This window comes from Actinia tenebrosa, unplaced genomic scaffold, assembly GCF_029948245.1.
Source record: "Actinia tenebrosa isolate PJP-AT-01 unplaced genomic scaffold, QUT_ActTen_1.0 PGA_scaffold1__47_contigs__length_23844297, whole genome shotgun sequence".
In the NCBI taxonomy this organism is placed as follows: Eukaryota; Metazoa; Cnidaria; class Anthozoa; order Actiniaria; family Actiniidae; genus Actinia; species Actinia tenebrosa.
In genome coordinates this window covers 11,989,272-12,014,700 of record NW_028292578.1, presented here as the reverse complement: position 1 = coordinate 12,014,700, position 25,429 = coordinate 11,989,272, and the positions used below count along the sequence as shown (strand labels likewise).

Genomic DNA, 25,429 nt, shown 5'->3' with positions numbered 1-25,429 from the left:
TTCAGGTTTCTTATTTGATCCTTACTGCGGTAGTCGGTGTTAATTTCCTCCGCATGGTCTACGAAATCTTTCAGCCATTCGTGGGGCATCTCTCCGGCTATTGGAGGAGGCTGGCAGGGATCTCCGGCGAATATTACTTGACACTTTCCACGGAGGAATTCTACGAATTCTTTGAGGATTTCTAAAGGAACGGTGCAAATCTCATCCCAAAGTATCACCGGAGGTATGTCGTGGATGGCTTCTGGTACCCACTTTTGGCCATTCCAACGGAAGAAGCTGTGGTACGTTTGAGCGTCGTGGCCCATTTCGCAGAGTTCTCTTTCCAAACGATGTGTTGGCGTTAGCACCTTTATCTTAGGAAAGAGTTCTAACACACGCGTCGTCTTACCACTGCCGCCGGTACCATAGAGGTAAGAGAAGCGTTGGTAGGAAATGGGGTCGGCAACTGAAGGTAGAGGCTCTTCCGTCGGCGCTACGGTGCCCTGGGTGTGCAAGGCACCGGAGGTGCCCCCGTGATATTCTACACGTGCCCTCCAAGACCTTATCTCCTCATCTTTAACGCGCCATTGACCACTTTCCGCCAACTCATCTTCGGTGTAGAATTCTTTCATCTTCTCTAACACTTCAGGCTTAACGTACAAGGAATCCGTGGCTACGCGCGGAACGTCCTCTTTGTCAAACCGTAGGAGCATCGCAAGTAGGTTAATATGCGCATATGCTAACATACTCGCACGCAGGTGGTAATATTGCGGCCTGTGGTCTTGGTAGTAACAAAGTGCATTCCATTTCTGTTCTTTTTGCTCGGCTTCTATGAAATAGTCCCACTTCTCCACGGACACCATGGTTCCTTGGTCATGGGCACGTTTTATGAGGAAACTCAACTCACCTTCGTCTGTTATTAAGCGCCGTTGCATGTGTTTTTCTCCCTCCTTAGCGCCCTGGGTGAATTTACCTATGACAATTCGGGCCGTAGGGTTATGCTCTGGTAACCATTTGGTAAAGGCGTTGTGACAAAGTATGGCTTCATGCGCTGTGTATTTTAAAAGCTTGCGCTCTTCAAAGAACTTCAATAGGGGTATGGGTATCCATTCTTTCTCTTGTAGATGCTTCCCGTACCACGCGTAAATTATGGGATGTAAGTCTTTAGCCAACTTCCAAGACGTTAATCGTACGAATCCAGTTGCTGGGGCGTCGTAGTGACCGTCTAACGAAACGCGGAAGAATTGGGAGTCTGGATGTCCGTAACGGTCGTAATATTCTTTACAATCCCCTAGACCTTTAAAACTTGCAGGGTAACAGTGTTTCATATCCAGAGACACGTACTCGTCTTCGTCGTACTCCATGTTCCAAAGACCACCGTGACCATGCTCTACACAGGCTTTGGCTATGTCTCCGAACTCTTTTGGGGTAGGTTTCCACCCATTCCTCTTCTTGGCCGCCAAGAAGTCCAAACTACGAGAGCTGAGGACCTCGTCTGAGAAGTCCTCACCAAGGGATTCACATGCACTTTGTATGCGCAGGTGTTCCATTTCCGGTCGGTATAAAGTACCATCTTGGGTCATAAACTGACTTCCCTCCGCGTCCATTAACCATATGGAATTCTCATGAACTAATTCTGTCAATGGAGAATTCTTATAGACCTTCGTTTCCTTCTTCCTTGGGAACCGCAGTTCGCGCCAGGCGTGCCCATTGTGCTGGTAGATGACTATAGGCGCACCGCGGCCCCCATATTTGTGCGTTCCGGAGTAAATAAAGCCGTCGGTGATATCTTTCACATGGATTCGCCTCTCCAGCGCCGTTTCTAACTTCTTGATGTTATCTATCGACCCTCCGGTCCTATTAGTATCTTTTTCCCATTTCCTGATGGCTTCTCTTCTCTTTAAAGTCAGTTTACCGCCCCGAGAGGAGTCTTCAAAGAACTCTCTTACTAACTTCCCTACGCAGTTACCAGGATGTCGCATCGGTTTCAACTTCTTAACGTCTGGCGTCTTTATCTCGTACGCACCGTAAATGACTACGGTAACCGGGTAAGCAACCTCGTAGAACAGCATGTCTATTCCTACCAATGCTCCGGGCGTGTGTTTTCGTTTAAGACAAACAGGTCCTTCTTACCAGACGCCCTGATAGGATTGCGCCCCTTTTCTATCATCCACTCGCCGTCTAAATACTTTATGAACGTTAGCTCCAACCGGTAGTTACCTTCGGGTATTAAGTTAATTATTCTTTCAGCCCTTTCTTCTGTCATCGTCTCGTCCGTATCTCCCTCCATAAATGTTGTGAAGGCAAAGTCCGCATCCAGGCGATCCAACACCTGAGTCCTCAGTCGGCGCACAGTTTTGTTACGAATGCTCGTGATGGTGTCCATCTATATCTAAGGAATATTTTAACCTCCGTTTGCGGTTCGACAACTAGCAGCAGTAAGGACTTATCGCGCGGCTTATTCCCGCTGCCGGCGCCTTCCTTAAACCGCCTGTAAAACCCGTAAATCTTTGACATTGACCGCGAGTCCCCCTTACTGCTGCTAACATGGCTGCCATGTCTTTTGTCATTTCATTCTCGTGAATGTTTACAAACTACTTCTATCATCCAACATGGCTGCCAAGTCTTTTGTCATTTCATTCTCTTGTGAATGTTTACAAACTACTTCTATCATCCAGCATGGCTGCCATGTCTTTTGTCATTTCATTCTCTTGTGAATGTTTACAAACTACTTCTATCATCCAACATGGCTGCCATGTCTTTTGTCATTTCATTCTCTTGTGAATGTTTACAAACTACTTCTATCTTCTTTTATTATTTAGGAAAAAGGGAAAGAAACACATAGATGAAGAAAATGTCTTTAAAGGCCTTAAATTCAAGAGAACAAACTGGTACGTACTCGTGCGCAGTAGAAAAGAATACAGCAGCGGACCAAAAGAATTGCAGGCTCAGAGAATGAAAGTGACGTCATTCATAAAGTTAGCTGCCTTGCTGAAATCGTTAATTTTTCTCTCTTTTTTTCAGTCCAGAGTTCCACGATGTGGCTATAGAGTCTGAAGATCATGTCAACTTTCATTGTCATAAATGCGTTCTCGTAGCTCAACTGGGTGAGAAAACCACTGAAAGCCTTTGTAATCTTTTTAGTCGTGAGTAAAGAAATAGCCTTTAAAAGAACTGACTTTTATTATCGTCTTTTAACAGACTATTTCAGAAGTATGTTGGCATGCGGATGGCTCGAGGTATGAGTTGCATTTCCATCTATTCTCTTATTTTTCCCCAGACGCTGATTTTGCTTCTCTCAACCTGCACGAATTAGCCGGTCAGAAAAAAATTCGTTCATAGCTCAATTTGTCCTAGTTCAAGGTTTTCAGCTCGATAAAGAACAGCTTTCAGGTGTTCCTCAGGCTTTATCTTGGGGCCATCACTAATTTTCTAATTGTCTGGACATTTTTTCAGACAAGCAAAGAGATGAAGGTTTTAAACATGCCAATTCATTCAAGTGTTCTTGAAATTGTTCTGGACTATCTTTACACCGATGACACTAAAACCATACAAGGTATCGCACTCCGTGGTTAGCAATATTTTCAAACCTTGGGAAAATTGACATCCGGTTGACTCAGTTGGTTTAGCATTGCACTGTTGTTGCGCGAGATGTTGTGGGCTCAAGCCCTGGCCGGACCAACACTCGGGGTCTTAAAATAACTGAGGAGAAAGCGCTGCCTTTGTAAAAGACCAGTTTCGAGTTCCAAGTTACCGCTGTGTTCCTTGATTACAGACTCATTTACACAGGATTAACCTCGTATCGGTGTTTAAATATTCACAAATACCAACGGTAAAGTAAAGAATGCACAACTTCAACGATACAAACACTTTGAAACTCGACGGACCTTGACTAGAACCCGTGAATATTCTGCACAAATGACCAATTCTGCCACGGATGACCACTTCAAACGGCGGTACCGCCCGCACTTCATTATCACTATTCATTATCACTAACCATTATCGAAGTTATGTAAAAGAAGCACTGAGGACGTAAAAAAACCCTGGCAGTGACCATCCTCAGTGCGTACACCTCGTTACTAACCCCTTCTCATGATTGGAAGCGTTTTTGAGTATGAACATAGAAAGGGCGCTATATAACTTATACATCATCGTAATAATCGCAAAGACATGAAATCTTCTTTGTACCTACTTGGTAAATTATTTTATTCTTGTCTAGGCCAACAAGATATCGAGTTTGTTGGAAATATTTTAGTTATAGCGGATCAGGTGAGACATAGTACTTTACAGCTTGTAAAGACCAATATTTTTTTCATTCTATTTTTCTTCGAATTTCCCAAAATAGATAAAAAAGTAATCTGCAAATAGCATATGAAAAGCGTTGAATTTCTGTGTAAAAAGTAATGCATTTTCGGCGCTCACAAATGTGTGTTTTCATTGATAGCTTTTGATTGGTCGTCTGACAGAGATATGTGAATCAGTGATGACTAAACTCAGTAAGTATTACCGCCATTTGCATTGCTACGCGGCCAACCCAGACAAAAATCGTATCGTGCACTTTGCAATAGACTGCCGTCAATCAAACACGTTGACGTCATTTACACGCGTTTAGATCGGCCCGGATAGGCCCGGTGAGTGTGGCTCATAATACTTGTAAACAATCGACAAGTTTTGGCGCCTTTTGGATCACACACGCGTGTAAATGACGTCAACGTGTTTGATTGACGGCAGTCTATTTTAAAGTGCACGTCACGATTTTTGTCTGGGGTGGCCGCGTAGCAATGCAAAGGGCGGTAAGTTTGCATCTAGCAATACTGACATCAATAATAAAGGCGTTCATTGTCAAAAGATCCCATCAGATTTTTAAAATTTATCTTCTAAAGTTGTGTATTACAAACTACTTTCAAATGCACTATAGCAAGTATTTCTTATTTTTTTCTAGTTTCACACAAGAATGCTATTGAGCTGCTAGAGTTCTCCTGTGTTTATAATGCAAGTCAGCTGAAGGCGTCTTGTCTCGAGTTCATCTGTTGTAACCTCAGTAGCCTTCTCGAGTCAGGGTAAAGAAAGTAATCATAATAAATTACCATATTGATTTGTTAGGGTGCTTTTGAGTGTGTTGGCACTTCTCCAGTGAAGTTTGTTTTCGTGGTAGATCGAGGACAATGGTGGTGATGGTGGTGATGTTGATTGCGGAAACGATGATGGTGGTAGTGATGCTGCTGCTGCTGCTGCTGATGATGATGATTGCGGTGATGATGGTAATGATGATGATGCTAATGGTAATGATGTTGGTGGCGGTGATGATAATAAATGATCATGATGGTGATGATGGTAGTGGTGGTGGTGGTGGTAATGACAGTGATGATGACGGTGATGATGATGAAGGGGATGTTGATGTAGTTGATGGGGATGACGATAAAAGCGAAAGCGATTACATTTAACATCATTGATGGTCATGATAATGATGATTATAACCTGTTTTTTTATACATATTGTTTTCCAGATTCCTCAATCTTTTGTCTGAGGACACTCTGAACGAACTCTCCACTGCTTATCGAGACATGGTAAGAACTGCTATGAAAGTTGTAAAAATAACCCCTTTAGTTAGCTAAATTTTTTCCTATCTTAACTAGCCTCTTGGAGAAAAGTCTTACATTAATTAATCTTTAAAAGAATCACCGCAAAGAAAGAAATAATACTCAAGGGAATACATGGGAAACACAAATGGGAAACACAATGACTAAAATGTAAATAAATTGCATTCCAATTAAAATGAAAAAGAGCTTGGACTTCTTGATAAAATGTCTTCTTCGTATCAGATTTCCAGCATGGCTTGGAGGATGATAACGCCTTCACACGATCACCTATCTTTCCTCTCACCCGAACTATCTTCTTCTTCTTCGCCAAGAAAGCGACGAACGTCCAGCCGAAAACGGTCCGTAAAAAGTGAAAGCGAAGAAGAGACAGAAAAGGATACCAATGTTTCTGAGGAGAAGGTGCAAGAAAACGGGAATCGAGAACAAAAACTGAGTGAAACAAACCATGAAAGCGTTTTTGAAGTTGAAGAAAATGAAGAAAACTTCAGAGAAAAAGAAAGTAAAACTATTTTAATGGATTTAATAACAACAAACACTGAAAATAAGGTAAAAATACATTTTGTAGAAATAGTGACTTGTTTTGCTAGAGTTTTTCGATTCGTATTTTGAAACTTTTCAGTGGCTTCCTTGTCAATCAAAGATAATTTATTCATCCCACATGAATTTTGGATCGAGTTAATGAGCTGCAAATCAAAAGTAAAAACTTCTTTCTTAGTAGTAAAAAAACTTAAAAAGCTTTAAAAACTATTAGAACAAATCAAAAGACAAAAACCTTCTTGTTTTTGAAAAACATTTGAGTCATAAAGTAGACATTTTCAATTTTTTGAGAAATTTTGAAGTTTTTTTTTTCTGACAATTTTCCCACGTTTTATACTTTTGCTTTTATCATTTGGTTTCTGAAACAAAAAAACTGTACTTTTTTTCTTGTTTTCTTACTTAGTTGGATTCTGAAAAACTAAATGACGAAGGGAATTGGTATCGAAAAGAGGAAGGAAAAAGCGAACAGCCCAAAACATCGAAATATAACAAGAACCGAAGCTTAAAACAAGAGGAAAATATTATAAAATCTTCACCGAACACTTCAAAACCCCAAGAAATTCCAAAACCCCCAAAACAGGTATGAAAAGAGATAAAAGCATAAAGGATTTCTTAGAGTATGTGGAGTATTTTAGCTTGATATCGTTATGGATGCTTTTCAGGACCTGCCGCCAACAAGGCCTGCGTGGGGAGTGAATTTTACGAGGTAAATAAACTCATTCACGGACAAGATTTTGTCAGATATTTTCGAATTGAATTTGATTTTAAAATAATAATTTCTGCAAAAGAAAGTTTGTTTAATATTGTTTCAGTTATCACTTGTTATATTGGTTATTGTTTGCTGCTTTTGTTGCTGTCGTTCAGTGTTGTTGCTGCTGCTGTTGTTGTTGCTGCCTTTGTTGTTGTTACTGCTGTTATTGCTGCCGAAGTAAATTACACCACAATCATTCTTCATTACCTGAAAATATATACCTGTAGTGAGAATATTCATGATATTTGTATTTCAAAGCCCCTCAAGTCCACCATCAAGTGACTTAAAAACCATAATGGAGCAAGAACAGTTGACCGTCCGAAAACAGGGATCCCACTCAGAAACAAATAAAAGCAAGACCAATAGATCGATTAGGATCGAACCAAAATCAAAACAATCCCAGAAACAGAAGAAAAAAGCACTTAAGAATCAACAGCTTGACGTAACTGTTTCTCCTGAACCCGAAAATGAGACGACGACAGGAGAAGCGAAGACAGAAGAGGCAAAATCCAAAGTCATATGCAATCCCTGGTAAAAAAAATATTATAATTAAACAACATAAGAAAATGCTAGAAAAAGTATATGACGATGATGGTAATAATGATGATGCTGGTGATAGCGATTATATGTTGGTGACGATGACTGGCAATGATAATGATTATGATGAAGATGGTGATGGTGATGTCGATGATGGCGAGGATAGTGATAATGAGGATGATGGTGATTATAAATTTTCGTGTGACATTTTTAGGGGTTTACAAGAGAAAAAGCCAACGCCCGTGAGATCGCTGCGTGAGTTAATAGAACAAGAAGAAAAGTCTGCACAATCAATTCTACCGAAGACAACAGCCAACCTATCGCCGAAAACGCTAAATACCACTAGGAAAACAAACGAGAAAGGAAAAGTCGAGAAGACAAGCGGCGCCAAAAGGAAAATAAGGTAAGATTGGACGACTAAGAGATTAATAAGCCGGGGGGAAAAGTTGCCGCGATTCTGGTTCATGAGAACCAAACGTTTTTGACCCAAGAAGTAAATAAAAGGTCAAGAAAATGACATGAAACTTTTCCTTCATAATTACAAATCCAGGTACTTAAAAACTAAGTAAATGATGAGATGAAAGTAAGAAGAAAAGTTTACCGGCACATTTTTTAAAGGTTTGCGGAGTTGTTTCCGACGCGTTTTCGTGTTTTTCCCGCCAATTTTTCGAACATGCGCAATAGATTTTTTACCTGTGGAGATGATTAGGAATTATTTAACGCTCACACGTTGTTATTCTCGGGGTTTTTTTTCTTCAATAGCTGGGGACTGCCTCAGGTAGAACAGAAAGCTATGCCAGAACAAGAAGCATCAGGCAAAGAACCCGCAGTATCACCAAGAAGGTACGTATGGTCGTCTACAGAGCAGACTTAGACGTGCGAGAAACAACCTCTGGGCTGATCTAAGACAGGGCACGGCTAACTCACAGATTGTTGAACCCTGAAACAACCTCTGGGCTGATCAAAGCCGAATTCCTATCATATCTTCTTCATAAAGACATTTTTTGAAAACTTTACGAGCGAGTTACGAAAGTGAGATGCATATCTTTGTTTGTTTTTTAGTGCCTGGTCGTCCAGCCCTAGTCCGGGTTCTCCTCCATCGGCTTCCGTTTCGTTTGCGGATATTCTTCACCTTCAAGAACGTGAAAATACTAATCTAAACAGGTACAACTTCTCGCTTGCTCCATTTTTGATTTGCATATTTGTGAGGTCAAATTTGTTTTTTTCATTTTGTTTAAATTTGAAACAATATTAAATCATTGCAATATTATGAATTTAACCTTTTTCCACCTCAGAGCGAAAGAAAAGCCACTCAGCTTAATTCAAGTGAGTAGAGCTTCTAATTTTTTTGTTTTAGATTTAATTTATCGAACCATGAAATCGGTACCCTCTAGGCTGAAGACAGGGCTGACCCACAGATCGCGCCCTGAAACGCCTTCTGGGCTGATCTAAGTCAAGACATTGATTAAACCCCGAAATAACCTCTGATCTGATCAGGGAAGGTCATGGCTTCTCAAAATGAGTTGGAATTTAGCTTGGTTATGAGATTTAATTTTATGATATTTTAATGTAGCCTTCTTCTCTATCAGCCCTGTCTTTTTTAATTTATTAAGGGATTATTTTTAGATTTTGAAATTATTTGTTGATAAATGGAAAAAAGATTATTATACTCTTGTAAGATTTAGCTTGGTTTGAGTAAGCCGAAATAATTTCCAATTTTCTTAACACCCTACAGCTCGAAGATCGCGCAATACAAGAATTACTAGAGTACTACGGTGGTCGGGACTGCGCATGCGAAATAATCACCGTTGAACGTGTCCCAGCAGCCACTGCGACACCAGTGTGGAACAGAGCAAGGACAGCGTCCGCGACAAGCACGTGATATCAAATGGCTTCCGTATACCAGTAGTGATTGGTTGGTTTGCGTTCCTCGCTTTTTCATTGGTTCAGAATGCAACCCATTTAAGAGTCACTTCTTGGCATTTTTTTATTCATTGTTATTTTTAACCATGAAATCTAAAATTATCTATTTACTAGTAAAAACATTTTTTTAGGTGAATTGGTTACACAATTTCGACTAAACATTCTTTTTAAATCGAAAAATAGACAAAGAACATTCCATTTATTAAAGCGAATGTGGTCAAGTCAGGTCGTAAACAATTTTGAATTATCACTCACAAAAATATACTTGTAAAAAGGGAAAAATCTAGGGAAAGCTCAAAAATTATATGCACTCTATGGTTGTAATTTTAAGGATATTTATATTTTAAAAACATATTACAATGAAAAGTAAAGAAATTTGTATTTTAGAGTTATTTAATATTAATTGTACGAATCTTTACTAGTGTCACTAATTATGGCTTATTGTATAAATTCTTTTGTGTCAATTTTCTAGGCGTGAATAATTTATTTCTCGTGTGGTCGGTTGTGAATTGTATTGAAGCAATTTCCTTGATTTCGGGAAGTTTGCATCATTCAGAAGACATTTACCTTGTCTAAACAAAGTCGTATTGGAAATATTGCTTAAAATGGAAGGCAAAGCGTCTGGACAGTTTACCGAGTAATTTAGTTGAAATTCTTTCATCTTTGGGGATAACAGGAAAGCCAACGAAATGGAATCTAAGCTCTACGGGATTTGAATATTCTTTAACACTCATTTGGAACCAAAACGAAGGAAAAGAACAAGGATGTAGTGCTTTTAAAACTATACAACAGCCCAATATGTCGACTACTTCCAATGACTGTGATTCTTCGGAGCCAAGAGAGTTGTGTGGAGAACCGAAAGAAATGTTTGTAAAGCCCTTTTTGGACAGCACGGAGAAACCTGTGTTGAACGTAAGCAAAACAGATTTCTCAGGTATTACAGAAGTTTCGCAAAATGAAAATCTCTTCAAGTCTTCTTCTTTCAAAAATAAAGAAAATTTCTTGCGTTTTAAAGATGTGAAGAAAGGAATAATTGAGCAAAACTTGGGAGAACCTCGATTTCCAGACGAAGAAAAAAAGCGCCAAGGATTTCAAACCCAAAAAAGAGATACAAATGTTAAGGTTGACGTTGACCACTTACAACGACCTAGCAACACTTCCCTTGACAACAAGGCCAAGTGTTCATGTGGTGAAGAGTTCAAATTCAAGGAAAGAGCGATAAAGCACATTTTGTTTAGTTGCCCTGTTAGTTTATGTTTTAGAATTGATTTAGACCTAAGAATTCACCGAGCGATAGATCAATGGAGGAATGAAGAGCAAAGAATCTTGGGTCGAAAATGGTGGCATGCTTATAAAACGAGTGGCTTCCCAGATGTAAAGATGTCTTTCCCAGAAAACAACCTGGACGAGTTGGAAAGAATGGTGAATGAATTCCTCGCAAAGGCTGGAAAAGATCGACTCATCGACAAGGATAAAAATAAGTTTGTTTTAATAAAGGGTTTAGAGAATTTGCCTTACGAGTTGGAGAGAATGTTTGTGTAGTTAAATCCCGAAATTCGTTCATCCATTTATTCCACTAAAGCGGCAGACAAACGATAAGTTATAATCAATTGTTTTGTGCTTTATTTAATCAGTATCCAGAACACCTGCGTTCCTTTTGGTTTCCTTCAAGGATTTTGAGCAAATCCAGCAACTGTGAACAGTTTTACATGCATGGATTTAGTTATTGGCGCTTTTCATTATTATACCCAATCAGCACCTGCTTGCCTTTTGATTTCCGTCAAGGATTTTGAGCAAATCCAACAACTGTGCACAGTTTTACATGCATGGATTTGGTTGTTGGCGCTTCTGATTATCATACCCAATCAGAAAACAGTAGTAGTTGGATTCAATTAGAGCCAATCGTGTGGTAACGCAGACCAAAACGACCGCGGGCTCTAAATGAGAATAACGAATTCCTGCAAGCGTCATTTTTCTCTACAATACATTGCATGCCATATATATTAATTATATCGAATGAGCAAGAGAATTTTAAGTTACAAAAGATTCGATGATAAAAATATAATAAATAAATAAATCTATTTACAATTCTAGTGGATTCATTGTGCCCCACGAAGGTCCGGCCTTCAGTTTGACAGGCAGTACAACTGCTAATTTCATTGCATTCTCCATTTCCTTCTTAACTATCGCCGCTACTCGGTTCAAGTCCTCCTCGGCTACTTCTAGTATCAGCTCATCGTGTAGCTGAAGAACAACACAAGCGCCATCGATAGACTGGGCACTAGATCCTCTCCTGGGAGTCTGGGCACTAATTCTTGTGCTTTTTCTGCGAGAGGTCATTTCCGGTTCATTGTGGTTATTCTTATGTCGGTGAGTTCGTCGACACGACGAATACAGTTCTGTCAACTTCCGGTCTATGTTTAGCATGGCTATCTTTACTAAGTCAGCCGCTGACCCTTGGACTGTGGTATTCACCGCCTGTCGTTCGGCTTGACTTCGCGCATGTGCGTTTGTGCTGTTGATCGCTGGTAAGTACCGTCGTCTATTAGCTACAGTCACCACGAATCCATTCTTTCTGCAATTTTCTACAGTAGTTTTGAGATATTTCTTTATCCCGCTAAAACGAGATTTGAATTTCTCGATATAAACAGAAGCGTCTTCTTCTCTCAAATTTAGCTGCTCCCCGAGGGATTTTGCGCCAATCCCGTAGATAATCCCGTAACAAATTTGTTTAGCCCGTTGACGCTGTACATCATTTACAGCCGCAGGCTCAATTCCGTTAAGAGAGCCCGCTATCATCCTGAACACATCTCCGCCGGCATTCAACAACTTGAGCAGGCGCTCGTCTCTAGACAAGTGAGCTATGAGCCGCAGTTCTAATTGAGAATAGTCAGCGGCCAGCAAAATACCTCCTTTAAAAGGTATAAAGGCAGTGCGCATGCTCACTTGAAAAGAATTTCCAAGAGTGTTATTTGCCTGAGTTGTTTTCCGATGCCCTCGATTTGTTCTTTGGGCTACCTGTGGCGGGCTCTCGGCAATCACCGTTGGAAGATCAATCTCAAAGTCTCTAGGGACATTTTGTAGATTGGGCTCAGCGAAGCCGACTCGGCCTGTGGCAGTATGCGTTTGACATGTGGGGTAAATCCTACTCATATTGAGCCGTGCATTGAGTTGTTTTTCCCTTTGAACGGGATACACAACTTTGGTCAGTGCACAATTTATTCGTCTCCATTCAAGGATAGTACCTGGGAGCGGATGCAGTGGTTTGAGTCGCTCCAACACTTCCTTATTCGTACTCATGTGTTTTAGTAATTTCCGTCCGCGTTTCCCGCCATTTGTCGTACCACGACGCGTCGCGCCAAGTCTTCTTCCGGCATTAAGACTCTCATCGATCTTGCCATCAGCTGGGAGTTTCAGTTCTATAAAAAGGACCTAAAGAGAAGGAAAGAAGCGATTAGGCTGAAAAGTATTGGGGGCGAGAATCCCTTCCCATGAGAATAAACGGACAAAATGCGTGGCCGCCATATTGTTTGACATGACAAGGGAAGGGAAGGGAACCAATGCGGCCCGAGTTCGAGTCCTGCCGATCTCGATGTCGTATGTGAGTAGAGTTGTTTTTGGTTCTCTCCTGTGCTTCGAGGGTTTTTCCCCGGGTTCTCCGGTTTTCCTCCTTACTCAAAAATCAACTTCTAAATTCTAATTCGATCTTTGGGCTTTCACTTAGTTTGGAGCCAAGCTCTGATGTGATTGTCCCACGCTGTGATACAACAGCGAAAACTTTGTAGATGTGTAGACAAAAGATACCAAGACCAAATAATATCTTGTCAAAGTCAACCAAAATGACGTCACATGCACCCAAGAATCCGAACATCAGGAATGAAGTGCAAAAAATGTATATTACCATGGCAACCTCATCGGGACTAGTGAGAGAGAAGCTATGATTGGCTAGTCTATATGCCTCTTCTTCAAGAGTACGAAGCTTGGCTTGGAGGATGGATTTGAGGTGATCGCATTCGGTGTCTGAGAAGCCAATACCGTTGAGTTCCATGCGCGCCAGGCACTTCATGACTGGCATTTCTACCTGTAGTTGTGGAAAGTTAAAAGAAATTACAGACCGACCAAAATAACCCATTCGATAACCAAATTAACCGTAATTAGTAAAAACACACAGGTGATTATTGAAACTCTCGCGCGCTGATTGGTCGAGAAACTCGCACCATCACACGATAATCACCTCCAGCGATAATCCAAAATGGCGGCCAGCCGCTTTGCTGCTGTTACCGGAAAAAAATGTCTTTTATCTTTTTTTTGAAACAACCACCTGTGTATTTATACTAAAACAATTATTTGCCTCAGCCTCAGTGAATATCGGGGAATAATAACCTCGCCACTCGAAGACTTGCGTCTCGGTCAATATTCCCCGATATTCACTCCGCCTTCGATAAATAAAGAAAGAAAAAACTCAAAACTGACCACCAAACAGTCAACCTACACATCATACCAATAAACTCTCTACCGTCAGCTTTTTTCAGTCTTAGAGAACCTTCAAACTAGCTAGTTAACGTACCTGATAGAATGCCTTGTCAAGATGATCCTTTTGCAGATTTGAGCGAAGCTGTTTCATTAACCAATAAACGATCACCGCCTCGGTACAAGACCTCGCGCGGCCACTTGCTGGGCTTTGACTGGTCAGTCCAAAACCACTCTCCCCAAATCCCGCGCTGATACCTAGATTAAAAGAGATACAATAAAATACTTTAATAAATGATCAAAATTGGTCTAACTTTGAATGTATGCACGTATTGGAGTCAATTTTAAATGAGTGCCAAAAATCGCAATGCACGGCACGGTGACGGTACGACTCCTAGTGAGCCAATCAGAGTGCGCGAGCTTGTCGCTTATCCAATCAAAACGCTGGGATACGGCACCATGCCTTAAAGTGGATAAAGCATTGCACGGTCACGGTACGATAACCGTTTAGCTAATCATAGAACGCGAAATCAGTGCTCAGCCAATCAGATTGCCGGAGATTACATTGACAGTGTCTGTGTGGACGCACCTTCTAATAGACTCGCTTTGTCAACTACGTACTCTCCTGTCAGTTGGTGAAGGGTCTTCTCTCTCGACGATGGATCAAGCAGCCATGCAGCTACTTTAGGATCTTCTATTTCTCCACTTAGTGTTATCCCAGTGCTTTGAGCAAGAGCCTGAAAAAAAGACAAACTGTTCTTTACTTCATATTTTAATTATGCGATTAGCCCAGGCAAATATAGAATTTCTAGAACCTTTATTTCTGCCTATCAATAGACCTCCTCGGCTCTGGAGCGCTCGAGAGTAATGTTGTCCCATTTTAGACCACGTGTCATTCGCTTGAGAACAATATTCTTTGTTTGAGTTGTATCCATATTCATGTGTCTTCTGATGTGCAACCGAGCGCAAACCTTAAACAAAGAAATGATACTCTAGGGAATGACACGAGGTCTGAAATGGGAAAACATTACTTCAGAGCCGAGGAGGTCTATTTATAATGTAAGGGTCTAAATAGGCCGCTGTTCAAGAGATAGAGAACGAGCACGTGTGTTGCGCAACACAACGAGCAAGGTCTATTTATTGTTTTTATAACATATAAATTAGTATCGTGATTTTCCTATAGTTTGATCGTGAGATAGCAACCAAATAAACCGTAGTTGATGGCTAAAAATTGCAATAACTTATTAACGTATCCGTTATTTTGGGTACGACTGATAAAAATAATTTTGGGTGCTCTCATAAACCTCGGGTCACCAGCCAATCAGATATGATGAATTCCTTGTCTTGTTCGTAAATATACCTATCCATACCTAATTTTTTTTGATTTTCAGAATCTGACACTTCGGACATGCGCTGTACATTACTAAAGACAAATATTGAATAGACAAACCTTGTATTGCGCAGTAGAGTCAAAGCAGAACTTCATTCCTTTCCGTTTTCCTTTGTATTCCAGGACGGATTTTATCCCTTCAACACGAGCTGCGACAGACAAGTTGGGAGCGACCATTGATTCGTCGTGACTTTCGACGTCACTAGTGACGTCATCGCATTCCTTAAGTGAGGTGTAGTAAGCATCTTTGCCGCTCCAACAAACAGCGACCCCAACGACAACCTCATCAGTCCCCTCGATAGGAAGCCCCTTCGAGGACCCTTGGTTCATTGGAGGACCTTTATTAAAGCGCCCTCCAATCTTAGGGACGTTATCGAGTAGTGTCTCGCAGCCCACCGCAAAAGAAAACTCCTTTCGCGTCTTCCATTCTCTTAAAAATGTATGGAAAAGAAGATCATTGGCTGACACGTCAATGATTGAAACACTGGTAAATGTACATGAGGGCGAGGCTAGAGAGTCTACGCATGGGGAGTCTAGGCTTGAGTCCGATGCCTGGTTGCTATGGGTAACCTGTGAGGTTAAGTCTGACTCCGGAGTTTCGACAACGAGAGTTTGATGCTCAAAATTGTTTTCTTGGGAGCGTTTTGGAGTTTCATGATTAGAAATCTCTGCCTCAAGGATTGATTTCTTCGCTAATTCTTTATCCCTGGCCTTGATTTTCGTAAGCTGTTTTCCTCTCCCATTTTCCCTCTCATCCAAATTTTCTCTCGCTGCGCCGATCATATCAAAGTGCCTTTTACCATGGTCGTCTTCTGTCTGTTTTCCCTGAGTTCTGGCAAGTAGCACATTTGTTTTCGAGCTTTTGTCTCCCTTCAACTTCTCACTCTGCAGTCTCATTGCATTATCTTCGTTGATAACGCTTTTTAAAATATTCTGTTCCTCTCGCTCCCCTGAATTTTTAGCGACTACAAGTTCACACTCATCACCAATGCTCTCCGACAGAGACAAATTCAACGAAAATGACCCCGAGTTGTCCAAGTTTTCTTCCTCGTGTCGTTCCTCGCCCGGTCTAGAGGTCAAGGAGATAGGTGATATGGGAGAAACTCGTTCATTATCTGATCCTGTGGACGGTCCTGAAGGATAAAACCTTCCTGTCGACTGATATCGAGAACAGGAATCAAACTCTCCAATGACGTCATCACAGCCTAGGTTTCTATTGGCTGCTCTCTCAGTAGTTTTTTTCTGAACGACTACGTGTTGGTCAATGTCTTCAGTTTCACTAACACCCTGAGCAAAGGTAATTGGACCCCTTGCTTTCTGGTTGATGACGTCAGAGTGCTTTCCCATGACGTCATCATAACCTGGATTTCTATTGGCTTCTTTCGCAGCAGTTTTCTTCTGAACGACAACGTGTTGGTCAATGTCTTCAGTTTCACTAACACCCTGAGAAAAGTTGATTGGAACACTTTCTTTCTGGTTGATGACGTCCTTGTCTTCAGATAGGTCATGAAAGTCTAAAAAGTCTAGAGTAGAGCTTTGCTTTTCCGTATCTTCAACTATTATACCGCAGTGTTTAACTAAGAGATCATCGGAGATAGAAGAGGTACCTTCGAACTCTAACTGCTCCATCGTAGTGCTAGATTTTTCTGTATCTTCTACCATGAGGCGCGACACGATCTCCTTGGACGCTTCCTGGACTCGATGATTAGCCATAAGATCATCGGAGGTAGAAGATATGCCATGGAACTCAAGGTGTCCTTTCGTAGACCTACAATATTCATTAGTGTTTGTGCCAGGGTGTGACTCGATCTTCCTGGACTTCCCCTCGTCGCGATATTTAGCCTTAAGTTCACCATTGAGCTCCAATTCCCCTGTTCGAACAGACTGCTCAGTGGCGTCCTTATCGGGGCGTGACTTCATCTCCTTACCACCGATGTATTCATATTGTCCTGTGTTACACTGTTCACTAGCGTCTGTCACGGGACGTGGGTTCATCTGCGTGAACCCTCCACACTGCGCCAAATAACTATCACTCATGCTAAAACCCAAGGCTTGAGATCCAAACTCCTCATCACTCTTCCTCCTCCTCCTATCGTCACTCGCAGGTCTGTCAGTGTTCTCTTCTAGCGGCTCCGAGTAGAGTTCAGGAGAAGTCGTAGGGCCTTGTTGATTTAGCCTCAACTCAGACAAGTCTTCGGAGTTATCAAACAATACAGCAGATGAACACGATTCATCTTGGGCTGAAAACGACTGCGTTGTATTCAAACAAGATACTTTTTGCTGCATGGAATCTTGACAAAAACGTTTACCAGCGCCTTCATTTTCATGAAGTTCGTGCCTCGGGATCTTCTCCTTCGGAGACTCGTCGTCTTTTTGAATTCTTGGAGATTGTCGCTTTGGTGGTTTAGTTTGGCTAACCGGAAATACGTCATCGATATCAGTTGAACGTCTCTGATTTGTAGATTTTGAAGGACCAGGGGTGGAGAGCTTGGGCTTTGCTTTAGAAGTCAAGGAGCACAGAATATCCATCGCCTGGCTTCGTTTTTCTTGATCTTCATGTTTTTCTTTGTTTGTCTTGGTTTCTTGCAATTTCGTTTTCGTTTCCATGACTTGATTTTTCTCTTGTTTAGCCATCTCTTCCTTCTTACTTGTAGAACCCACCTCTTCATTACCTCCTAACTTTTCAACAACTTGATTGGCCATTGCTTTATCACGTGATATTAAATCCACATTCCCATGAGCATCTTTGCCCTTATTTTGAAAATTCTTCTCATCCGTATGTAAATGTCCAGTGTTTTGATTGGTGGTTGCCGAATCACGTGACAACAACTTTGAGATCTTACAATTTTTGTCATAAAGTTGGTTTTTAGATTTCATCGTTCTGCTGTGGATTGAGTCTTTGTCTGGAGTTAAATTCACGCCCTTGGGCACATAATCTTTCGGGTGACCGCTGACTGAATTACTATCTGATGAGCCGTCTATGACTTTATTTAGTGAAGAGACTTCGGTGTTTCTGAAGCCACGAGTAGTCTGCTTGTCGTTATTGTTCGTAAACGAATTGAATTCTTCGATACTTTTTGCTAGTATTCTTTCATTTCGATCGCCAAGCTCATCCATTAAGATAGTCTTTCTGTTGTGTGTTTTACTACTCAAAATCCCATGGTAATTCTGTTCTGAAATTTTGGAAGAGTTAGACGAGTGACTTTTGCCTTGGCCTTCTATCGAGGAAATCGCCGCATTTGTTTGGATGTTTTTTGTCTGCTGCTCAACGATTTTCACCTCGGTGCTTCGTTTACCATCATCAGGCATTTGCATATTGGTGACTGCTATTTTCTCCGGGTGAAAATGCCCGGTACCCTCCGAGATATTGGTCCTACCAGGCATATCATTAGCTGGTTTTTTCGCCTTCTCCAAAAGCCCTGTACCACCCGGGATGCTGGTCCTACAGGGAATATTAGCGGTCATTCCTTTTTCCTTGCCCAAATGCCCTGTACCCTCCGGTGCAGCACTCGTACAAGGAGTATCACCTACGATACCCGAGCCTCGTGGAAGAGTCCCAGCTTTCTTACTTGCAAAGGAAGAATTCCCAGTGTTGATCGGGGATTTTTGGCGTTGCCTTGAAGGGGGTGACTTGCGGGACTTCCTGTATGATCCCGAAGAGCGCCGCCTACCCGACTTTCTTCTCTTTTTCCCTGACGCACTTGAGTTGCTCGCCGATGCCTGGGCATTCTGAGGTGATGTACTTTCTCCTTGACCAGGAGAAGAATTCGCAGGTGCATCAGGCGCCCTCCACGCGATCCCAAGCCGTGCGACATCATCCTGAAGGAACTTTTTAGCCTCTGCTATGATTAATACTGCTGCTTCTTTTTCACTAAGCCCTCTTTTTCCTGCCACCCAAATGACGCGAGCTTCCCTCCGATGACGGACTTCCAAATCCGTCTCACCCATATGTTTTCGCCCGCTGATAAACGGTACAGCGTTGCTCATTATACTCTCGATGTCTTCCACCTTGGCTGACGCCAGCGATGCTATGGTCTGGAAGCCAGCGTTATAGACGATTCGCGCACGCGCGGCATTCAAAACAGAAATCCTCACCAAGTCACAAAGCTCTCTCTCAACGCCAAACGACAACCTGCTCTGGAACTGAGAAAGCAAGAGGTCTAAATTCTGCCATCCAAGTCTCTGACAAAACACAGTGACCATTCCAGCAAACGTTGAAGCAGAACCTTGTAACGACTGAATCATCCCACGAGTCGCTCCATACCGACGAGCCACGAAGTTTAGAGGGACCTCTTGCACCAAATCCTGCAGCGCTAAAGCGGCGAAGAAGCGACGATGGACTCTTAGTTGTTGTCTCTGCTGTGGGGTACTTGTGGGGATTCTCCCGCGGGATGCTAATGCTAGGTAGACCTCCTTGATCCCGACTATGTCCGCTACTCGACGCATGTGGGAAGGAAGGCGTTCCCAAATACTGAGGAATTGGCTCCAGTCAATGTCTGGCCACTGTGCCTCTACGTAGATGGGCGTCACCTTAGTAGAAAACATTTAGAGTTAACCTGAGGCAATACAGTAGGAATGTATGTAAATGAGGTGGTTTTTTCAATTAGGGTAGGGTGGGGGCATGGCTGTGACTGTGGGATGACGCACCGCACTGTCACGTCACGGTAGTTGACGACATGCGGTGAACCAAACACAGTACGTGATATCATTGCTCAACCAATGAAAATGCTTGAACACGGCGCCGTCATGGTAACGGTACGTTCGTCACGCAAAATTCAATAAAATCAGTGCTGTACCTGGTATATGATATGCAGCTCACTCTCCAATACAAAACACTTTCTTGCTTTTTGTAGCTCAGCGAACACAACCAAAGCTTCGTCTGGAGATAGAGCAGAAGCGACAGTAGCAGTACCAAGCTGAGTGGGTACGTATCTGTCGATAGATTCTTCCACTTCCTGAAATATTCAACAACAGCAGAAAGAATTTATTGAACCCTGAAACAACCTCTGGGCTGATCTAAGTCAGGGCACAGCTAACTCACAGATTGAACCCTGAAACAACCTCTGGGCGTAAGGGCACGGCTAATTCAAAGATCGAACCAACCCGAAAAAAGCTGATTTTGGCTTGTTGGTTTGTAAAGTGTGAGAGATGCTAATGAACGACTTACCTCTTCGCCATCGGATCTCTTTTCCTTCACCGACTGTACACGAATGAATTCATTATCCACAAGAAAACTGATCGTCTCCGTGATAGCACATTTACTACCAGTGACGTCAGTCTCACTGGATGATGACGCAAAAAAAGTACACCCAGCGTAACGCTCGACGTCACGCAATCTCGTAACGACACCGCTAGCGATAACTTCCAGTAACGCTCTCTTAAGTCCACCGTTTTTTTCTTTGACTATAAATAGAAAAATGTTTTCTTAAATTGATTATAAACACGTGGAAATTGGTTGACAGGTTGGAATCCGGAATTGACGTCATATTCCTACATGGAAACTAACCCTAGTCTCGCGCGACTGGATATTCGGAAATTAATTCTTATTCAAGACAAAAATAGGAACTTACGTAATAAACAGCTCTTGACAGCTTTCAACTCAGATTTCATCAAGGTCGTTGCCTTGTGCCTCTCAGTTGCCTTGCACACCAGGATACTCTCCCCGCGGTCGTCCACACCCTTCCGACCAGCTCGTCCGGCCATCTGTTTATAGACCAATGGATCGACCATCTTACCATGGAAGGTTGGGGTACGGATGATGACTCTCCGCGCGGGAAGGTTTACACCTAAAATATAGGAAAAAGAAAAAAGTTTTAAAAAAATGAATTAGGATATATTGATCTGCTCTGGAAATTACTGCAAGAGATCTATATGAAATCTGTGGCACCTACCGGAACATAAAGTAGATGTAGCCACAAGGACCCTTATGGTCCCTTGCCTGAACGCCCCTTCAATAATGTCCCTCTCATCCACAGTCAGCCCAGCATGATGGTATGCCACACTATACGGGATTATACGCCTCATCACCGAGTCCAACCCTACCGGTGTTCTCTTCAGTTGCTCAAGAACCTCTTTGATGGCTTCGACATCAAACGCGATCAAATCCGACGCCCTCACGAAGCCACACTTCGGGGTTTTTCCGTCGTTTTTCGACAAGCCCAAATGTCCGATGGTAGAAAAATGGCGCGCAATCGCCTCTGCCTGCTTCTCGCACCAGTTTTTTGTAGGACAGAATATCAAGACAGAGTGACCCCCGCTGATGGTCTCTTTGCATAAGGGGATCACGTGATCGTCGTCATGGGCAACCACCGCAGCGGGGTCGATGTCCCTGATTTTTTTCATGGTGTTGTCGTAGACTGTCGGGCCGACTTTGACCATCTCGGTCAGGGGGACTGGGCGGTAGGCGGTAAAGTACAAATCCGCTTTCAACCAACGGGCAAGCATGTCTAGGTTGGGTAAGGTCGCACTCATGCAGACTATTTGTATCGCGGTCTCAGTCACTGAAATAAACTCAGAAAATTAATGAAGGAAAAACGAGAAATCACAGAAACGTCTAGAAATGTTCAAACGTGCATGGTCTCAAATATGAAATTTGTCTTAAACCACTAACTTTTTTAAGGGGAGAGGCTGGAGGGAGACCATTTAACGCATAGCATAGTAGAATAGTGCTGACCAGGAGAAACGCAGGCTCTGGGTACGAAATTGCGCAACACTTTGGATTTCGCTAGTTTTGCTGTCGTTTTAAAAATAAAATTTTTCCTTAGCTTTTGTCACCTTTCTCTTCATTATTTTGTCCATCCTTGACTTTCCCTTGTCCACCGATAAAGAGAATCTTGGTCAAGAAAAGCTCCAACAAATATCCCCTGTGGGGGTCCCCTAACATGTGCATCTCATCCACCACTACTACCCCCAGGGTAGAAACTTTGTTCTCCTCCAGGAGACGATTGAGTAAGCTGTTGGCCTTTTCGATTGTGCAAACAGCAATGTCAACAGCGGCAAACCCACCGGCAGGATTATGGCTGCCCATGAAACCTTCTACGCGGACACTGGCCTCTTGGAACAGACGCTGTGATTAGGGTTGTTAATTGTAGCATCAGTTATATGTATCAAAAAATAATTATATAGGAAGGACTTAATTGTTTATGGGGGGGAGGGGGTTGGGGGGTTTGACAAGAAGTAAACTTTAAGGGGGGAGATTCTCCAGAGAATAGTCAGGGGACAGGATTGGCAAATGATGTCGTCAAGACCTGGCTCTCCAGAGAATATGAAGGTTGGGGAAATGATGAGTTAAGGACTAAGGTGACATGGGTGGTATGTACTGTTACGGCACTGTCTGTCTAGCTCAGCACTGTATAGTTCATGCCTGGGGTCACAAGTTTGATTCTCAACTGAGCCACACATGTGAGTTGACATTGTTTCATGTGTTGCTTTCTCTCTTGCTACAATGGCTTTCTGCAGGTCCTCTGGTTTTCCTTTTATTTCGTAAAAATCAAAATTCAAGGTTGGTGTTCACTGTTGTGTGTTGTAAATATAGAATGTAGTGGTAGTGCATGTGGAGTGAACCTCATGGAACAGTCCTTTACGAGGAGTGATGGTCGTAAAGTTCATTAGAAGAAGGAGAGACACCATGCAACAATTCCTAATGTCACAAAGACAACGAAATTCTACTCTCTTCTACTTTTTACCTGTAAATAAAACATCTTTTCTCTTGCCACACTAACATACGGCAGAATAAAGAGTGCTTTTCTCTTTGTTTCTAGTACCCTCTTCAGCATCAGGAGCTCAGCAACCATGGTCTTGCCAGCACTGGTAGGGGCAGAGTATACTAGATTGCCTGATTACATTTAAATAATATTTATTAAAACGGTTGCACATGAGAAGACACATGAATATGGATACATATGGTCTGAAATAGGCAAAGTAGTGTACTCCCATTTACTGTTAAATACCTCCTCGCAGCACATTTCCAGTTCTTAAACACTCTGCCTGCCATTCAAACATGTGTGTGATACCCATGTCATGGTATCGCTGTAGTACTGAGGGCGGTAGACCCCAGGAACTTAAGCTGAGGACATCAGCACCACCACTGCTGGGTTCCATCTCAAGAACACTTGTCATGCTACCAGTGCTGCTACTGGGCCTTGAGTTTTCATCACTGGTTGATAAACTGTACAATTAAGAAAGAAGGCATGGCAGACAAAAATTAGAAATTACAGCCTGGTTTACAGTGCTATGCGACGTACTGTGAACATTTCTATGAGTTTTTGATTTCTTTTTGACATCTTTTTGATGACTTTTTGACAAGTTTTTTTTTGATGTTTGCATAGGGGAAGTTTGTACATCGATGTTACCATTTTGAAACATTAAAGTGAAGCGCTAAAACGTAATTGGTTAGCAGTAAAGAGATCTATTAAAACTTGTCAAAACCTTGTATGAAACTTTTTTGTTTGTTCACGATTCAGTGTGTAGCACTTAATGAATGGGATTACTGTGCAAAAACACTAACTAGGGTTTTAATTTGAATTTCACCTTGGATTGTCATTCCTTTGGCCATTAATTTTTTCACCCTCATTTTCTACATCTTTGTCAGCAACTATTTTACTGCTCTGAAATTTCTTTTCATTTTGTTTAGACTTTTCCTTTCTTCCATTGTCATCACTCAAAGACACACTCGATGCCAAATTAACAGGTGAAAGTGCTGGAACATCAGCTATTGGGGAAACTAAGATGTCTGCATCTTTGTCGACAATTCTTTTACTGTTCTGAAAATCCTTTTCATTTCCACCATCATTATCATTAAAAGCAGCACTTGATGTCAAATTGACAGGTGAAAATGCAGGTAAATCAGCCGTTGGTGAAACCAAGACATGTTGACTTTCTTCTATCGGAGTTGAAATCCTTTCTCGTGCTCTCAATGTTCTTGTTTCCATACTGAAAGGAGTTGTGCTCGCAGCATGAGGAATATTTCTCGTCTCAACACCAAAAGAAGTTGTATTTTCACAATTAGAAGATTTTTGAAACAGATCAGCTATGGTCACTTGTGGTGTAGTTGCAGATGTCTTGTCTGTTGCTCTGCGCTTATGGGGAATGGGTGTGGTACTAACAGATGGGCCATGTTCCTGTTCGAGCCGGTCCATTTCAGACAGAGCTGCGGCATCAAAATCAAAGCCAAAAGATACATTGAGGGAGCCATTAGGTGAGGTAAGACAGGGGCTGTTTCTTGATATGGCTGGGACCTTGATGAAAAGTAAAAAAGTTTTTAGCAAGTTTTTTGAAAGATGTGTTTTTTATTATTATGATTTTTTAATGCATATGTCTGCTTTTGAAGATCATTTGAAGCATACCAACCTAAAATCCTCTGTATTAATCTTGTCTTACCACTAAAATCGCCAAATAAAGATATATCTCTTATCTTACCTGCCCTTTCGTCTGTCTTGAATAGCAGCTTGCAGGACTTTTGAATTCTGATTTCAAAAAAACAGTAAAAAATAACAAAGTTTAAATGGTCCACAAAAGCTAAAAAATTTACCTTTATGATAACAAAATATCGAAGTTGAATGTCTAGTGTTTTTGTTTGAGACTCTCTCGGGAAAATTTAAAGTATTACCTCTTTTTACGGCGTCATTTCGTAGGTTTTTCTCTCTCTCTTTCAAACTTGTACTCGTGTTTGAAAATTTTGAATTTACGTTTTTTTTGTGTTTCCATGTCTGAGATAAGCGCTTCATTCCCTAAAATAAGGAGTTAAATAAATGATAATAGAATATGATATAAGGTTAAAGCGTTATTCGTCATGATATCGGAATAAATAGAGAAAAAAGACGAGGAAAATGTTGTAAACAAATCGAGTTCAGTTTGGACGCCATGTTTGAATTCACCGCCTCGGCTGCGCATGTTGCTTTATTATTATACCGCTGAACAACACTTAGATTGCGGGCGCTAAAAACAGGAATCCCAATAGCAATATCTTTATTCCCTCTTTGTAAATAAAATCACCTTCTTACAAGAAGAAGAGTAGATATTTCGTGATGCTTGATAGATCTCTTCAGCTCCACAGATGTTAAACTTAGTTTCCTCAATAATGGAGGTAAGTGTGACCTCAAGTTTTACCCTCCCCACCCCTTGAAATACAAATCCCCCTCTTATCTGTGGGAATCTGAAACTACACAATGTACCCTCCTCATACCCTCCCCACCCCTTGGAAATCCCAATCGCCCTTTGTGGGGGAGGTATGGACATTTTCTG

At 41.8% G+C, this 25,429-nt stretch overlaps 2 protein-coding genes across 2 annotated transcripts in view; one reads left to right on the top strand and one right to left on the bottom strand.

The window, feature by feature from the left end:
- The window catches only part of LOC116304473 (inhibitor of Bruton tyrosine kinase), a 33,673-nt gene extending 23,960 nt beyond the window's left edge, over positions 1 to 9,713 (top strand). The window contains exons 18-34 of the mRNA XM_089032586.1: positions 2,802 to 2,870; positions 3,004 to 3,086; positions 3,181 to 3,218; positions 3,436 to 3,535; positions 4,199 to 4,248; positions 4,424 to 4,475; positions 4,922 to 5,039; positions 5,486 to 5,546; positions 5,802 to 6,125; positions 6,520 to 6,696; positions 6,779 to 6,822; positions 7,126 to 7,398; positions 7,619 to 7,807; positions 8,167 to 8,247; positions 8,467 to 8,568; positions 8,700 to 8,730; positions 9,140 to 9,713. Of these exons, the coding sequence (XP_088888712.1) occupies positions 2,802 to 2,870; positions 3,004 to 3,086; positions 3,181 to 3,218; positions 3,436 to 3,535; positions 4,199 to 4,248; positions 4,424 to 4,475; positions 4,922 to 5,039; positions 5,486 to 5,546; positions 5,802 to 6,125; positions 6,520 to 6,696; positions 6,779 to 6,822; positions 7,126 to 7,398; positions 7,619 to 7,807; positions 8,167 to 8,247; positions 8,467 to 8,568; positions 8,700 to 8,730; positions 9,140 to 9,286 (1,939 nt within the window). The 3' untranslated portion in view covers positions 9,287 to 9,713. The remainder of the gene's footprint in view (positions 1 to 2,801; positions 2,871 to 3,003; positions 3,087 to 3,180; positions 3,219 to 3,435; positions 3,536 to 4,198; positions 4,249 to 4,423; positions 4,476 to 4,921; positions 5,040 to 5,485; positions 5,547 to 5,801; positions 6,126 to 6,519; positions 6,697 to 6,778; positions 6,823 to 7,125; positions 7,399 to 7,618; positions 7,808 to 8,166; positions 8,248 to 8,466; positions 8,569 to 8,699; positions 8,731 to 9,139) is intronic.
- A 1,222-nt stretch (positions 9,714 to 10,935) lies between these two features.
- Positions 10,936 to 25,003, bottom strand: LOC116304472 (DNA polymerase theta). The gene is made up of 15 exons (XM_031714210.2): positions 24,795 to 25,003; positions 24,605 to 24,651; positions 23,717 to 24,423; positions 23,137 to 23,354; positions 22,873 to 23,021; positions 21,962 to 22,253; positions 21,079 to 21,687; positions 20,758 to 20,973; positions 20,355 to 20,590; positions 19,984 to 20,142; positions 15,248 to 19,717; positions 14,387 to 14,534; positions 13,895 to 14,055; positions 13,229 to 13,408; positions 10,936 to 12,759 (listed from the first exon to the last, which is right to left on the bottom strand). The coding sequence occupies exons 1-15, from the start codon at positions 24,910 to 24,912 to the stop codon at positions 11,410 to 11,412; spliced, it is 9,060 nt and encodes a 3,019-aa protein (XP_031570070.2). The 5' UTR covers positions 24,913 to 25,003; the 3' UTR covers positions 10,936 to 11,409.
- Positions 25,004 to 25,429: the final 426 nt, after the last annotated feature.